The sequence below is a fragment of the Zea mays genome, chromosome 10, assembly GCF_902167145.1.
Source record: "Zea mays cultivar B73 chromosome 10, Zm-B73-REFERENCE-NAM-5.0, whole genome shotgun sequence".
Taxonomy (NCBI): Eukaryota; Viridiplantae; Streptophyta; class Magnoliopsida; order Poales; family Poaceae; genus Zea; species Zea mays.
This window is the reverse complement of record NC_050105.1, coordinates 142,125,676-142,142,253: the sequence shown is the minus strand read 5'-3', so window position 1 is coordinate 142,142,253 and position 16,578 is coordinate 142,125,676. Positions and strand designations below refer to the sequence as shown.

The 16,578-nt window shown below is 45.2% G+C and overlaps 2 protein-coding genes across 16 annotated transcripts; one reads left to right on the top strand and one right to left on the bottom strand.

Annotated features, from left to right (window-relative positions):
- On the top strand, window positions 1-3,981 carry LOC103642005 (uncharacterized). 15 transcript variants are annotated; one of them, XM_035963541.1, is made up of 11 exons: window positions 1-217; window positions 1,001-1,049; window positions 1,283-1,402; window positions 1,491-1,585; window positions 1,882-2,275; window positions 2,403-2,591; window positions 2,663-2,872; window positions 3,073-3,226; window positions 3,361-3,424; window positions 3,505-3,579; window positions 3,684-3,981. In XM_035963541.1, exons 5-11 carry the CDS (start codon window positions 2,184-2,186, stop codon window positions 3,761-3,763), a joined length of 864 nt encoding a protein of 287 aa, XP_035819434.1. In that variant the 5' UTR covers window positions 1-217; window positions 1,001-1,049; window positions 1,283-1,402; window positions 1,491-1,585; window positions 1,882-2,183; the 3' UTR covers window positions 3,764-3,981. The 15 variants fall into 15 exon arrangements, with proteins under 15 accessions (XP_035819434.1, XP_035819432.1, XP_035819430.1 ...); XM_035963539.1 differs by having other exon boundaries at window positions 1,278-1,402; XM_035963537.1 differs by having other exon boundaries at window positions 6-217; window positions 1,278-1,402; window positions 2,070-2,275.
- A 1,034-nt stretch (window positions 3,982-5,015) lies between these two features.
- LOC103642004 (WEB family protein, chloroplastic) lies at window positions 5,016-7,776 on the bottom strand. Its single transcript, NM_001358368.1, has 3 exons — window positions 7,696-7,776; window positions 7,328-7,556; window positions 5,016-7,232 (listed from the first exon to the last, which is right to left on the bottom strand). Exons 1-3 carry the CDS (start codon window positions 7,713-7,715, stop codon window positions 5,193-5,195), a joined length of 2,289 nt encoding a protein of 762 aa, NP_001345297.1. The 5' UTR covers window positions 7,716-7,776; the 3' UTR covers window positions 5,016-5,192.
- Between the last annotated feature and the right edge of the window lie 8,802 nt (window positions 7,777-16,578).

Genomic DNA, 16,578 nt, shown 5'->3' with positions numbered 1-16,578 from the left:
GGGCTACCCGAGTTGAATTAGGAATGGGATCGTCCCCTCCGCCGTTGCGGCGAGCAGGCAGCGAGCGCCGCAGCCCGCAGCCCGCAGCCAAACGCCGCCAGGCCGGGGAAGGGGAACGGTGGAAGAGAAGTGGAGCACCAGCGAACCGCATATGCTCGGGGTTCTTCGTCGCGCAGCCCTCGCCGCAGCGTCATCGCCGGCGGCGGACCTCCGACAGGTGCGATCGATTCCCACTCTCAGGGCGTGTGATGCTGCTTGCGATCCATTGCATTCCTTCCGCTACCGGCACTGGTCTGGTCGATTTCAGGTGTGGTTTGCCGTCCTGCATTCTGAGGATCCAGAAGCACCTTATGCTGAACGTATGATTAGGTAGAACGATGGGTTGTTCAGTGTTCACTAAACGATTCGAATAGACGGTCCGTAGTTTAGAGTGCTGCACTTTCGGGTGGCGCGCGGTTGGATAGTCTAAGGGTGAGTTTGGTTGGGGATGGAGCGGCTCCATTCCAGTTTCTAAGAATTGAGTCATTTCATTCTGTGTTTGGCAAGCAGAACTAAACCGCTCCATTTTTTGTTTGGTTGAAGAGTAGAATAGAGCGTAGCCGCTCAATTTATTGTTTGGTTGGAGAGTCATATGACTATTGAATGGAGGAGAGGGAGGAGAGCGCTCGCGTCCACGAGAGCGCTCGCATCCGGTTGTTTTGGTGGAGCGAGAGCATCCCAAATATTTGCCATTTATAGACTCCAGGAGCCGCTCCGCTCTCCTCCATGAAAACCAAACATCGAAAAAATAAGAATGGAGCCGTTCCATTCCCCCCGCTCCTCAACTAAACACACCCTAAGAGCGGGTTACGACTTACGAGTATCGGTTTATGGTGGAAATAAACGAGGTTTCCGTGTAAACAGCGAATCAGTTACTACGACTGTCTGCTCGTTGTGATTAGAAAAAATAGCAGTGCTCCGTGTGAAGCCTTACAAAGCTTTTGGTTTCTGAATTTTGCAGTTTCAGTGTGCTTACCATAGAAGCAGTGAGAGATTATCACCTATCCGAGGTAAATGTGGTCAATGGCCATACTTTCCTCTTTCGAGCTTCTCAAAGACTCATACCTAAGTACGGGTCTCCCAAACCACAAGCTATGGCATGCCCCACCAAATTTCGACTTGGGTTATGTTTATGTCACTAACTGCTTATTATGTGGAGCTTGATATTTCATTTCATTCTATTTGGCCAGCCATTACAAAATATCTGCAAAATTTCTCGACTACTTTTTGTTGCACAGAGAAGACCAAGAAGTTTCATATGGTCTTAATTGGGCTATTGCTGGAAAAGGTGTCATTGTGAAAGATAAGGTCCTCCATAACTTGGAAACATCTGAGCTTCAGAAAGGTGGCGCTACTTACCCTGGTATGTGCAAATTGTTGTTGTCCTGTAATGATGTGTATGTCCAATTGATATCTGATACAATAACTCTGACTGCTTCTGGAACATGCAGACTTTTTGTCTGGTATACCACTTCATGTTAGAGGAGATGTTATTGGTGGTGTCCCTGGTGTTTCTAAAGCTCAATTTGCAAAGCTTCTAAAACTGGTAGGTTCTAAATTTTGGCTTCACCACTCAGGCCCTGTTCGTTTTTTGTCAAACAATGGGGATTGAGGGGGAACAAATCCCCTATAAGTCAAAATCCTCCTCAATCCCTTCCAATCCCCCCCCCCCCAAATCCCCATGATTTTGGGATGAAACGAACATGGCCTCAATGGGATGATGATATTCAATGATGATTGTCATGAATGGAGCTGAAATACTGTTAGTCCCTTTTTTTAGCATCTGATTTTTTTTCTCATTTTTAATTTAGTTGTGACATCTCCCTATTTGTTGAAGGGCAGTCCTGGTGCAACAATGAGAGCTGTCTCACTGAGTCATCAGGTCACGGGTTCGAAGTAGTCTCTCCGTATTTGCGGGGGAAGGCTTGCTTCGGTTTATCCCTATCCTAGACGTCACATATGGGAGCCTCCAACAGTGGATCTACCTTTTTTTATCTCCCTGTTTGTTGACAGACTACTTGCTTGCATAGGTGACGTTCCATCTTTCATCCATCTCGTGTCTATATGTTCAAGATGGCGCCATTGGTTCCTCAGCAGAATGTGATGCAAAGGTTCGGGTCATTAGTGATAATCCCTCTGCTGTTATGTTACTGTCGAATGTCCTTTGGAAAATACCAGATCGTGCGATTTCCCATGACACATCCCCTTTGACTATATATGCTACCAGTTCAATAAGGTACCGTACATTATCTTTTTCATTCTTTTACTTATGATTTTAACTTGTTCATTCATTGAAGTCTGTACTTGGCTGTAACAGAAGGCTAATTAATGTCTTCTATCTTCTTTATGAATGTTTGAAGCAGTAACAACGTTAAGACTGTTCTTGGTTCTGGAACACAATATGCTAATGGATTTGCTGTGGCGGATATTGAACGATCATCTCTAATCCTATGCGGTAAAGCATTTGCTGATTCAGCTATCGTGAAAGATGCACTTACTGCTATGACAGCCCCAATATTGTCTGCAAGAGGAGGCCTCCCTGTTCCAGGATGGTAAAGTCAGTTTATTACTCTTTATTTCTTCTGTTTATGTAAAGTTCTTAAATTCTTTCCATGTATTTCAGGATTCTGAACTTTGGTGGTTCTACTGTATTATTGTTTGCCCCAGTGGAAATCATGATGTCCTGCGTAGAAATCCACAATGCTCTATTGTCCATTGACTGTGGTGCAGTCATATCTTCCAAGGGGTCTACTGTGCTTTTCCCAACAAAGGCAAGCAGGGAGCAGAAACTGCTTACCAAACCAACTGCAGTAATTATCGTATCATCTGATAGGTAATGAAGAGTCCATGCTTTGATGACATTATTTGTCTTGTCTAAAACATGCAGTTTGTGGAGTGCTACAGCAGTTCTTTTGCTAAACAGGAATATCAATGTCTCTTGGTTGATAGTTAAAATGAAAAAATGGTTTGAAGTTGTGACAAGAAAGAATAGGACTATGTTTGCTAACAATGTATTGGCATTTTTACTTTCAGCTCTGGCGCCATACCATCTGTATGTAAGCTCTCTCCTGGCCAGGCTGCCTACCATTTCTTGGCTGGATATCACGATGGAAAATTTGTCCCAGCATACAACAGAGCCCCCTCTCCTGCTGACCCACTTGCACTTGCAAGTTCTTTATTCTCACATGTAGGTGGCTCTATTTCTTTGTTTTTTTTTCAGCTCTGGTTATTTAGTAACTCGTGTTGGTTCTCTACCTTATGCTCATTACTGTCTTTCTGGTCTTGGTCTTGGCCCTGATGATTGATGTGCTGTCTTTGCAGTTGAAAGAAGATGATACACCATCGTATCTGATCAACGCTAAGCACTCTGGAAAGTACATTGACGGTAATATTACATCCTTTCGTGTATTGTTCACTTTGCCTTCCAGGAACGGACACGAAGATGACAAATATTGTGTGTGACAGGCAATGGGTTTATGAAATTATTAAAGCTGGCACTATCTCACGATCTTCCTGACATCAAAACTGAAGGCTCTAGAGGTTAGTACGTAGTTCTTGGTGCCCTACATACTCAATATCTTGGTTAGTGATATCCATAAAGTACGGTCCAATTTTAACCGACAAAAATACATCTTTGGTTGAAGTTGGGGAACTCAAGGGGAAGTACAGGAGCTTTCTATCCAGCAAGTTTGGCCAATGTTTACCCGAGGAATTCTCTTTTTAGGAGATACACCCTGAGGTTGCAATGAACATGTATATTTACTGGCATAGGTTTACATTTTGGTTTGAAAAGGTGTCAGTATTCCCATTCTGTCTCAGTTTCAATGTAATACTCTATTACCTTACATTGCATCTTTCCGCCTCCTGGTGTTTGGATATACTGACGTAACGACAATGTAGCTAGTACCTACATGCATGAATTGTCTTGTGCACTCCGCTTCAGTCAAATTTTGTTAAGCAGCAGAAAATTGGAAACTCTCAGTATACATGTCACGTGCGACTTTGTGAGCTGCACTGTGCACTGCAGAGATCGGACTGTACTATTCTGTAGGATCGCTTCGCTCCAGATTCCCAGTAACAACCAAATGGTCCAAAGCTGCTCTTCATCATTCTGCAGTGTCCCCGGCTTCACTTTACCGGACACTGTTGCCTCTTCACAATTACTACTCCTGGGGCTGGGGCAACCAGAGTGCAGAATGCAGTGAACTGTGAAGCATTGGAGGACACGGTCAACCGTCGACATTGAGAAATTGAACCTTACCCTTTCGTTTTACGCGGGAGCTGCCAGAGCTTCACATGGTTACGCTGAGAAGACCGGCGCGGTGGTCCCTCTGCACCATGGTCCATGCATCTCCTCCTCTTATAGATGCTGATCTCCAGAGAACAGGCGAAGCAGGTGACCCCTCTGGCCCTCTCCATGTTCAGGTTGGCATTACTAGTATCGGTACGCATCACATCTTAACTCGCATAGTATTTAATATTTTTGGCATTTTGTGTTCCTGAAAATTTCAACCGTAATCTGAACCGAACCAGACCTTTTGGTGTTCCTGATGGGCTCATTTATTCATGCACATTACTCCAGGTCCTTGTGAACCAAACGAATGGAAGTACCATGCACTGATGCATCGTATAATGTTGCATCTTATTTCGACTTTAGGGGAGTGGGGGACAATTGCCAAAGGAAAAAAAAGGGGGTACCCGGAGCAAATTGATTATTGAGGGCCAACAAACAGCCTCATCAAGAACCCTACTGGCTCTCACATGTTTAACAGGCCTTTTCCCATCCAATAATGCATCATGACCCGTAGCTATCATCGCTCTGTAATACCAGCTCAGTAACATGGGGATCGTCACTTCTGCTCATACAGGCCAATTGATCTTTTAGTAGTAGACCTGATTTGAAAATCTCTACTTCATAGACAATAACATTAACAAAAGCATAGAATGAACAATTACAAGAGCTCGCATACAAAAATGTAAGACACGAACTCAGCATACGCAATTATGTAAATACACTCGACATTCTGTATTCTTCTTTGAAGCATCCATCATCTGCTTTCCATAACATATGTGAAGACTCGGGAAATAGATGGCTCGCCAAAGAAATATGCCACAAAGGATAGAACAAAGAATATGATCAGATGGTTTTTATGCTAATTTTCGCTTTTCTTCTTCAGCAGACCACCGAATCTCTTGAGAGAAAGCTTCTTCTTATGCTGCTGGTGCTGTTTAGTTGGTGATGTCCTGCCACTGCTCTGCTTAGTTGGGAGCAGGCCGTTGCTATCAACACCTGCGTCGCCCCTGTTTGATTCCAAATCAACCTGCGAGTCGCCATCGTTCTCCTTAACCTTAGATGAATCGTAGTCAGCAAAGTTGCTGTTCTCCCATACTTTGGCAACTACCACAACAGGTTCGTCATCCTTTTCGGTGTCGCCCTTCTCATTATCTTCTTCCTTGGCTTTACCATTCGTCGTGCCATCTCTTGCATTGGCAAGCTGGGAAGAGAGTTCCTTAATCTTCTCAGAAGCAGCCGATACCTTTGCCTGCAGGTCGTCGTTCTCCTGTTTTATGTTCTGCAATTCATTCTCTTGGTCTAACACTTTCTCCTTCCATTGGATAGTTTTAGCGTTGGCTTCCTCCCTGATTCTGTTAGCTTCCATTAGCTGAGACTCAAGCTGCAGCAGCTTCTCCTGCAACTCAGTGTTTTCATTTTCTTTCTCCTTAACAACCTCCAAGGTCATGTCCATCTGAACTTTGACAGCGACTATTTCTTCTTCTGAATTCTTAATAGAGTTGACAAAACTTAGCTCTTTAGACTGCCATTCGTCATGCGCACTCTTAGCTTCTGCTTCTAGCCTTTCAACTGATTTGGTAAGGCAAACCTTCTCGTAGTTTGCTTCATCAAGCATTAGCTCATAGTTCTCTTTAGTATTCTTCAGGTTCATGTTAAGCTCCTCTACCTGTGCCTGAGCATGCTCAATCTCATCTTGTTTGAAAAGGTACTTCTCTTGCATCTCTCTGGATTCAGCTGATGTTTCCTGTAAGGCTGAGGCCAGACCCTCCATTGCCTTCTTAATTTTCTCAAGCTCATCTTTGCTAGCTTCAAGCTCGTCAGCCAGCTGGTTCTTCTGTTCATTCAAGGTCTCTATTTCTGACCTACCATTCCTAACACTATTCAGCGCCTCCATTTTCTCTTCTTCCGCTGCACAGACCTTCAACCTAAGCCCTTCAACCTCTGTCCATAGATCTGCCGCCTCTTTCTCCGCAGCATTTGCCCGTTGGCCCGACACATCAATATCACACTTGAGCTTTGCCAGCTCATCCTCCAAGAACCTGACTTTGTCCCGAAGGGCAACAACTTCAGATTCTTTATCATAGAGCAAGCTACTTGTTGAATCCAATTCTGCCATTGCTGAGTTCAAAGACTCGCCCTTCAAAATATTAGACTGGTCAGCCTCTTGCAATCTGACCTCGAGCAGATGTGCCTTCTTCTGCCATTCATCAGCTAACTGCTCTGACTTGGAGCCAGACTTCCTAGCATCATCAACATCACTCTTAAGTTCATCAACCATGTGCTCCAATTGAACAGCCTTCTCTTCAGCAGACTTTGCTTTCTCGAGCTCGAGCTTTAATGCAGAGTTCTCTGCTTCAAGATTCTGAATCCTCTCTACAGTCTTCGCTTCGCCATCCAGCTTGGAATCAACCAGCCCTTTGAGGCGCTTAACCTCTGCAGTAAGCAGCTCGGCTTCCTGAGCCTTCACCTCAGAAGCCCTAACAGCATCATCTACCTGGCTGAGTGCTTCATTCCTGGCATCGATTGCGTCGGCCAGCTCATACCTGGCCTTCTCAAGCTGCTCCACTGCCGATCGCAGCGCAGTAACATCAGCCTCCTGCTGGCTGTGCATGCTTGCTTGGTCCGACTCGCCGGCAGGGAGTTTGTCAGCCTCCTGCGCGTCCTCGGCCCTCCTCTGCGCATCAAGCGCCTCCTGCAGCTTGGCATTGGCCTCATCAGCCGCCTGCTTGGCACGCTCCAGCTCCGCAAGGACTCTGCCCTTTTCCTTCTCGTTCTCCACCAGCTGCTCCTTGGCCTTCACGAGCTCTTCTCGGACCACGGCAAGCTGCGCCTGCAGCTCCTGAGGAGGCTTCGCTGCCTGCTGCTCCTGCGGCGGCTTCGCGGGCTTCCCCCCTTGCTTCTGAAACCACCAAAGCAAGTCTGAATTCCGCGAAAAACACGCGGATTTCCGCGCCCGCACGCACGTAGTGCTGTGGTGGTCGCGGGTTGCCATACCTCGGGAGGCGTGGCGAGGCGGGAGGCGGCCTTGGGCGTGGGCGCCTTGCGGTCCGACCCCGACCCGGGGGACTTGTCGGCCGCGCGCGTCGTGCCATGGCTGGCGGCGCTCGCCTTGGGCACAGCCGGCTTGCGCGGTCTGCTGTCCTTGGGAGTTGGCGGCGTGCCGCCGCCACCCTTCTTCTCCTTGTCCGGCTTGCCGTTGCCCTTCGCCTCAGCGGAGCCAGATCTGCGTTCCAACCAATAAACGGAACCACCGACAGAATCAGACGGTGAAGGATCCACCGCCGCTGCCCGCGGGGATCCACCTCGCAGAGTCGCAGTGATCAAGAACCAGCACAGAAGAGAAGGGTGTGATGGACGCTTACTTGGTCCTGGAGCCCTGCATTGCGGCGCCTGCGTCTCTGCCGCTGCTGCTTGGCCTCCTGTCCTCTCCTCCCCCCTTTGTGCGTGCGTGGCTCTCTACGGGCAGGGAGGTGTAGGACAATCAATGAGGAGAAATTCGGGTCCGATCTGTATCCCTCACTGTGGTCTGCTGTTTGGTCGCGTGGGGTCTTCACATTTTCCTCGCAGGTTCAGGCCGGGTCACCGGACAGCCATGCATGGTGCCCAGGGACACGGAATGGATGGGTTGGAATGCGTCCGTCTTTTCTTTTCTTTCACTGGTTACACTGTGGACTGTGGTATCACATCAATCTCATGCCTCACCATAGTTTACAATTGTAAAAATATTATAGTGTTCTTTTATCACAGTAAAATCATAATATCACTTAAAACTAAGGTCTATTTTGTTCCATTGAAAAACTAAAGTATGGACAACTCTTTCAGCGTTAAACTATCTCCAACAACATCATAAATTATATCTCTTAAAAGAATATTCTTTAACCTTTACAGTGTTCTCGAAAAGATTTCATTCTCTATATCTTCTTCATCACCAACGTTCTATAAATTCAGTCATCTATTTCTACAGTGTTAACATAATACACAACTACCTTATTTTCTCATTTTTCTTTTACCTTCGAACTATAAGCAATGTGCTGCATAGAAAATAAAGGAATTAATAATTATTCAATAATGCATACTTGCGATCTTATAAATATGACGCCCACAATTATGTTAACATATTGCGTCAAATTCAAATTATGCACATTTTATTAAATCGTAAAAGAAGGCTTGAAATATTAGGTGCCCTCCGCGTTCCTCGGGAAATAATTGCTTGATAACATGCAAATTATTGTCTCCTCCAGTATTGGCTTCATGTATAAGCCAAGTAGCGTCTTCTCCCGCAAACGGATGGCTTCTTGCTTAAGACACACGGTGGTGTATGCCCAAAGCCATGCGAGCCTATATAACACATGAGCCCCCTCTTCCCCAACACTTTATTCACCACTTTCACCTCTACAGACCAGAAACATCAATGGACCCATTTCTTGAGTCCAACGTTCTCAAGCGCATGGCTCAGGACATGGAAGTTGACGACAACGAGCTCGACTTAGCGACCTTTTGCTACCTCAAGTGTCGTTGTTACCGCAACCAGTGTGGTCATGGTGGTTTCGTGCCTAGCCGGGTTCGGATCGCCCGAGACCATTTTGGCGGTCACTTAAGGATTGTAGCCGACTACTTCTCAGTTCATCCAGTCTACATCGATGCGCAATTCCAAAGGAGGTACATTTGCTATATCGGTTGTTGTGTGTTTGTAACACACTCGATTCAACCATCTCATAAAATTTTGTCGTGTAGGTTTCACATGCGTCGTCATGTGTTTGAGTGCCCAGTTGGTACAGTCCAATAGGTGGACCAGTACTTCGTTCAACGTCCTATCCTAACTGCGTCGGAGAGATGGGACTCTCTTCTTTGCAGAAGGTTGTTGCCGCCATCCATATCCTCGCCTATGGTGTCCATGCTGATGTCGTCGATGAGTACGTGCGCATTAGAGAGTCCACCACACATGAGGCTCTTCAACAGTTTTGTAAGGCCACCATCACTGCATTTGCTAGTTACTACCTCCACAAGCCTACACCCGATGATGTCACACGACTACTCGAAGTAGGTTAGTCTCGTGGCTTTCCTAGGATGCTTGGAAGCATCGATTGCATGCATTAGGAGTGGTGAAACTGTCCTACCACATGGAAGGGTATTCACAGGCCAAGAGAAGCATCCGATGATTATCCTGGAAGCGGTTGCATCTTATGACTTATGGATATGTCATGCATACTTTGGCATGCCTGGAAGCGATAACGACCTGAATGTTTTGCTACCTTCGACAACACAGGTGAATCTGTTGATCCATTTTATGGATCTTTGGAGTAACGAAATTGTTTCATCCTCAAACAACACAAGAAGCTTAAAGATCCACTCATGTACCATCAACTGCAGAGGGAGCTAATCGAGCATCACTGGGCACGTCTCGGCGTCGACATTCAGTAGAAGCTTGTGTCATGTAATGTTATGTGAGAGTCTACCAAAGTTAGTGTGTTGTCTTCCTATTGTGCAAGTCAGTTTTTCATTGGTAAGAAGTTAGTAGTAGTAGTAGTGATCATGTGCCTTGTCGGGTTGTTCATGTTACTTTGTCATCGTCAGGAAATAAACTTAGTGTGTTGTGTCTCTGTGGTTCCAAGTATTTTGTGTGGTCGTGCAATGTTCACAATTTGGAAGTATTTGCTAATCCATCCAACAACTTTATTCATGAACACAACATTACCATAAACAAAAAGGGGGCCCAAATGTCTCAACAAAGTATCACATCAAAGATGTCATGCAAACTACATTATGGTTCGTCACAAAAATGAATACATAAATGAAATTCTCATGCAAAGTACATAGAAGTTCATAACAACGTACGACATATTCCAAAACAGACCCTCAAATTGTGACACCCCCGTTGTTCGAAAGTTTAGATATAATCTTTTGCTGCTTCAACAGGTAGTATTGCCTTTGCATAGTTTTGCAGCTATTCAAATATTTGCCCATTATCATAAACTTCTCTTCTGTCTCTTGCTTGCTTTTTTCCATATCTAGTCTTTCTCGCTCAATGGACAACTTCTTCTTCTCAATGTTCATTTTTTTGTTTGCGTAGACGCGTGTACTCCTGCAGTTTCCTCTCCTCCACATCTGCTGCATTCTGGTACATGCTCAAACGTTGCAAAGACAATCCCCTAATCCTTTGCAACTCAGAGTCAGTCTCTGATGTGGTCATTGATTTTGACTTCTTGCCTTTGGCCTTGCTAGAATCGTGTCCCAAAGGCCTCTTTGATGTTGTGTTATCTGGTATTGAGTCCTCAAACACACACATGCACACGCCCTAGGAACGGAGGGACGTCAACAAATGAAAATTCTATCTTCAGGAGTTCCACTGACAACATTGAGATAGTTGACATCCACAACAACCTCCCCAAAATCATATGCGGAAATGTTGAAAGGTCAGTTTGGTTATCAATTAATTGACTGGGGCCCTATTTGTTAACCACATAGTTTATATAATCTAGCCTATATGTCATGGTAAATATGGTAAAGTAGCACCTCAGATGCCAAAAATAGCATTAAATAAATACAATTTAGGCAACTTATTTTGGCACATTGGACTGTACTTTACCAAGCTGGTCTCCTTGGACCATAGCTTCTTAGCACATGTAAGTTGAGACTTGGAAGGAGGGAAATGACATAATAACATGTTATGTCTTTACTCTAAAATAAAAAACATGTCATGTCAGAATGACAAATAAAGCACCAGAATAAACTTTCATATACTGTTTGTACCACTTTAACATTGTCGTGTATCATATGTTGATTGATAATTTCATCATGTTGTGCATCCAAAAGAGCCAGGAGTGTTGCGATATAAAACAATAAATTGTCTTTTCCCATGCGAAAAGAATAGATATTCAAAAAGAAAGTTAAAATAATGCAGACTACTCTGCAACCAGGAAAACAGGGAAAGCAGTAAAATAATTGAAGTGGTAAACAAATGTTGAGTATGTGAAAGGGAATTAGGCTTACACCTAGTTCCTAAATAATTTTGGTGGTTCAATTGCCCAACACAAATAATTGGACTAACTAGTTTGCCCAAGTGTATAGATTATACAGGTGTAAAAGGCTCACACTCAGTCAATAAAAAGATCAAGTTTGGATTCAACAAAAGAGCAAAGGGCCAACCGAAGGCACCTCTGGTCTGGCGCACCGGACTGTCCGGTGTGCCACCGGACAGTGTCCGGTGCGCCACCGGACAGTGTCCGGTGCACCAGAGGACTCCAACTCGAACTTGCCACCTTCGGGAATTTCTGAGGCGACTCCGCTATGAATCACCGGACTGTCCGGTGTACACCGGACAGTGTCCGGTGTACACCGGACAGTGTCCGGTGCGCCAAGGAAGAGCGGCCTCAGGAACTCGCCGGCTTCGGGAATCTCCAACGGCTAGTCCGCTATAATTCACCGGACATGTCCGGTGTGCACCGGACTGTCCGGTGCAACTCTGGAGCAATGACTATTCGGCGCCAACGGCTACCTGCGACGCAATTAATGCGCGCGCAACGCGCGCAGAAGTCAGGCGCGCCCATACTGGCGCACCGGACAAGGAACAGTACATGTCCGGTGTGCACCGGACATCCAGGCGGGCCCACAAGTCAGAAGCTCCAACGGTCAGAATCCAACGGCAGTAATGACGTGGCGGGGGCACCGGACATGTCCGGTGTGCACCGGACTGTCCGGTGCGCCATCGAACAGGCAGCCTCCCAACGGCTACTTTTGGTGGTTGGGGCTATAAATACCCCAACCACCCCACCATTCATTGCATCCAAGTTTTCCACTTCTCAACCACTTACAAGAGCTAGGCATTCAATTCTAGACACAACAAAGAGATCAAATCCTCTCCAATTCCACAAAAGGCTTTAGTGATTAGCGAGAGAGATTTGTCGTGTTCTTTTGAGCTCTTGCGCTTGGATTGCTTCTTTTCTTTCTCACTTGCTCTTGTGATCAACACTCAATTGTAATCAAGGCAAGAGGCACCAATTGTGTGGTGGCCCTTGCGGGGAAGTTTTGTTCCCGGCTTTGATTTGAGAAGAGAAGCTCACTCGGTCGGAAGGACCGTTTGAGAGAGGGAAGGGTTGAAAGAGACCTGGCCTTTGTGGCCTCCTCAACGGGGAGTAGGTTTGAGAGAACCGAACCTCGGTAAAACAAATCCGTGTGTCACACTCTTCATTTGCTTGTGATTTGTTTTCCACCCTCTCTCGCGGACTCGGTTTTATTTCTAACGCTAACCCGGCTTGTAGTTGTGTTTATATTTGTAAATTTCAGTTTCGCCCTATTCACCCCCCCTCTAGGCGACTATCAATTGGTATCAGAGCCCGGTGCTTCATTAGAGCCTAATCGCTTGAAGTGATGTCGGGAGATCACGCCAAGAAGGAGATGGAGACCGGCGAAAAGCCCACTACAAGCCACGGGAGCACTTCATCGGAAGAGTCCCGCACCAAAAGGAGGGAGAAGAAGAAGAGCTCCTCCAACAAAGGGAAGGAGAAGAAATCTTCTTCTCACCACAAAGAGAAGAAGGAAAAATCTTCTTCCCACAAGCCGCATCGGAGTGAGGACAAGCCAAAGAGGATGAGGAAAGTGGTCTACTACGAGACCGACACTTCATCAACATCGACCTCCAGCTCCGATGCGCCCTCCGTAACTTCTAAACGCCAAGGGCGTAAGAAGTTTAGTAAGATCCCCCTACACTACCCTCGCATTTCTAAACATGCACCTTTACTTTCCGTCCCATTAGGCAAACCACCAACTTTTGATGGTGAAGATTATGCTAGGTGGAGTGATTTAATGCGATTTCATCTAACCTCACTCCACAAAAGTATATGGAATGTTGTTGAGTTTGGTGCACAGGTACCATCCGTAGGGGATAAAGACTATGATGAGGATGAGGTGGCCCAAATCGAGCACTTCAACTCTCAAGCGACAACAATACTCCTCGCCTCTTTAAGTAGAGAGGAGTATAACAAAGTTCAAGGGTTGAAGAGCGCCAAGGAGGTTTGGGATGTGCTCAAAACCGCGCACGAGGGAGATGAGCTCACAAAGATCACCAAGCGGGAAACGATCGAGGGGGAGCTCGGTCGGTTCCGGCTTCGCAAAGGGGAGGAGCCACAAAACATGTACAACCGGCTCAAGACCTTGGTGAACCAAGTGCACAACCTCGGGAGCAAAAAGTGGGATGACCACGAGGTGGTTAAGGTTATTCTAAGATCTCTTATTTTCCTTAACCCCACTCAAGTTCAATTAATTCGTGGTAATCCTAGATATACCAAAATGACCCCCGAGGAAGTTATCGGGAATTTTGTAAGTTTTGAGTGCATGATCGAAGGCTCAAGGAAGATCAACGAGCTTGATGATCCCTCCACATCCGAAGCTCAACCCGTCGCATTCAAGGCGACGGAGGAAAAGAAGGAGGAGTCCACACCAAGTCGGCAACCAATCGACGCCTCCAAGCTCGACAATGAGGAAATGGCGCTCGTCATCAAGAGTTTCCGCCAAATCCTCAAGCAAAGGAGAGGGAAAGACTACAAGTCCCGCTCCAAGAAGGTTTGCTACAAATGTGGTAAGCCCGGTCACTTCATTGCTAAATGTCCATTATCAAGTGACAGTGACAGGGATAACGACAAGAAGGGCAAGAGGAGAGAAAAGAAGAGGTACTACAAGAAGAGGGGCGACGATGCCCATGTTTGTCGGGAATGGGACTCCGACGAAAGCTCAAGCGACTCCTCCGACGACGAGGACGCCGCCAACATCGCCGTCACCAAGGGACTCCTCTTCCCAAACGTCGGCCACAAGTGCCTCATGGCAAAGGACGGCAAAAAAAAGGTTAAATCTAAATCCTCCACTAAATATGAATCTTCTAGTGATGAAAATGTTAGTGATGAGGAAGATAACTTGCGATCTCTTTTTGCCAACCTCAACATGCAACAAAAAGAAAAACTTAATGAATTGATTAGTGCCATCCATGAAAAGGATGATCTCTTGGACACCCAAGAGGACTTCCTAATCAAGGAAAATAAAAAGCATGTTAAGGTTAAAAATGTTTATTCTCTAGAAGTAGAAAAATGTCAAAAACTATCTAGTGAGCTAAGCACTTGCCGTGAGATGATTGACAACCTTAAAAATGAAAATGCTAATTTGTTAGCTAAGGTTGATACTCATGTTTGCAATGTTTCAATTCTCAACCCTAGAGATAATAATGATGATTTGCTTGCTAGGATTGAAGAATTGAACATTTCTCTTACTAGTCTTAGATTAGAAAATGAGAATTTGATTGCTAAGGCTAAAGATTTTGATGTTTGCAAAGCTACAATTTCCGATCTTAGAGATAAAAATGATATTCTTCATGCTAAGATTGTTGAACTTAATTCTTGCAAACCATCTACATCTACCATTGAGCATGTCACTATTTGTACTAGATGTAGAGATGTTGATATCAATGCTATACATGATCACATGACTTTAATTAAGCAACAAAATGATCATATAGCTAAATTAGATGCTAAAATTGTCGAGCATAACTTAGAAAATGAAAAATTTAAATTTGCTCGTAGCATGCTTTATAATGGGAGACGCCCGGGCATTAAGGATGACATTGGCTTCCAAAGGGGAGACAATGTCAAACTTAGTGCCCCTCCTAAAAGATTGTCCAATTTTGTTAAGGGCAAGGCTCCCATGCCTCAGGATAACGAGGGTTACATTTTGTACCCTGCTGGTTATCCCGAGAGCAAGATTAGGAGAATTCATTCTAGGAAGTCTCACTTTGGCCCTAATCATGCTTTCATGTATAAGGGTGAGACATCTAGCTCTAGGCAACCAACCCGTGCTAAGTTGCCTAAAAGGAAAACTCCTAGTGCATCAAATGATCATGACATTTCATTTAAAACTTTTGATGCATCTTATGTGTTGACTAACAAATCAGGCAAAGTAGTTGCCAAATATGTTGGGGGCAAGCACAAGGGGTCAAAGACTTGTGTTTGGGTACCCAAAGTTCTTGTGTCTAATGCCAAAGGACCCAAAACCATTTGGGTACCTAAAGTCAAGAACTAAACTTGTTTTGTAGGTTTATGCATCCGGGGGCTCAAGTTGGATACTCGACAGCGGGTGCACAAACCATATGACAGGGGAGAAGAAGATGTTCTCCTCCTACGAGAAAAACCAAGATCCCCAACGAGCTATCACATTCGGGGATGGAAATCAAGGTTTGGTCAAAGGTCTTGGTAAAATAGCTATATCTCCTGACCATTCCATTTCTAATGTTTTTCTTGTAGATTCTTTAGATTACAACTTGCTTTCTGTATCTCAATTATGCAAAATGGGCTACAACTGTCTCTTTACTAATGTAGGTGTCACTGTCTTTAGAAGAAGTGATGATTCGATAGCATTTAAGGGTGTGTTAGAGGGTCAGCTATACTTAGTAGATTTTGATAAAGCTGAACTCGACACATGCTTAATTGCTAAGACTAACATGGGCTGGCTCTGGCATCACCGACTAGCACATGTTGGGATGAAGAATCTTCACAAGCTTCTAAAGGGAGAACACATTTTAGGATTAACAAATGTTCATTTTGAGAAAGACAGGATTTGTAGCGCATGCCAGGCAGGAAAGCAAGTTGGAGCCCATCATCCACACAAGAACATCATGACGACCGACAGGCCGCTTGAGCTACTCCACATGGACCTATTCGGCCCGATTGCTTACATAAGCATCGGCGGGAGTAAGTACTGTCTAGTTATTGTGGATGATTATTCTCGCTTCACTTGGGTATTCTTTTTGCAGGAAAAATCTCAAACCCAAGAGACCCTAAAGGGATTCTTGAGACGGGCTCAAAATGAGTTCAGCTTAAGGATCAAGAAAATTAGAAGCGACAACGGGACGGAGTTCAAGAATTCTCAAATTGAAGGCTTCCTTGAGGAGGAGGGCATCAAGCATGAGTTCTCTTCTCCCTACACGCCACAACAAAATGGTGTAGTGGAGAGGAAGAATCGAACTCTACTAGACATGGCAAGAACCATGCTTGATGAGTACAAGACTTCAGATCGGTTTTGGGCCGAGGCGGTCAACACCGCCTGCTACGCCATCAACCGGTTGTATCTACACCGAATTCTCAAGAAGACATCATATGAACTCCTAACCGGTAAAAAGCCCAACATTTCATACTTTAGAGTCTTTGGTAGCAAATGTTTTATTCTTGTTAAAAGAGGTAGAAAATCTAAATTTGCTCCTAAGACTG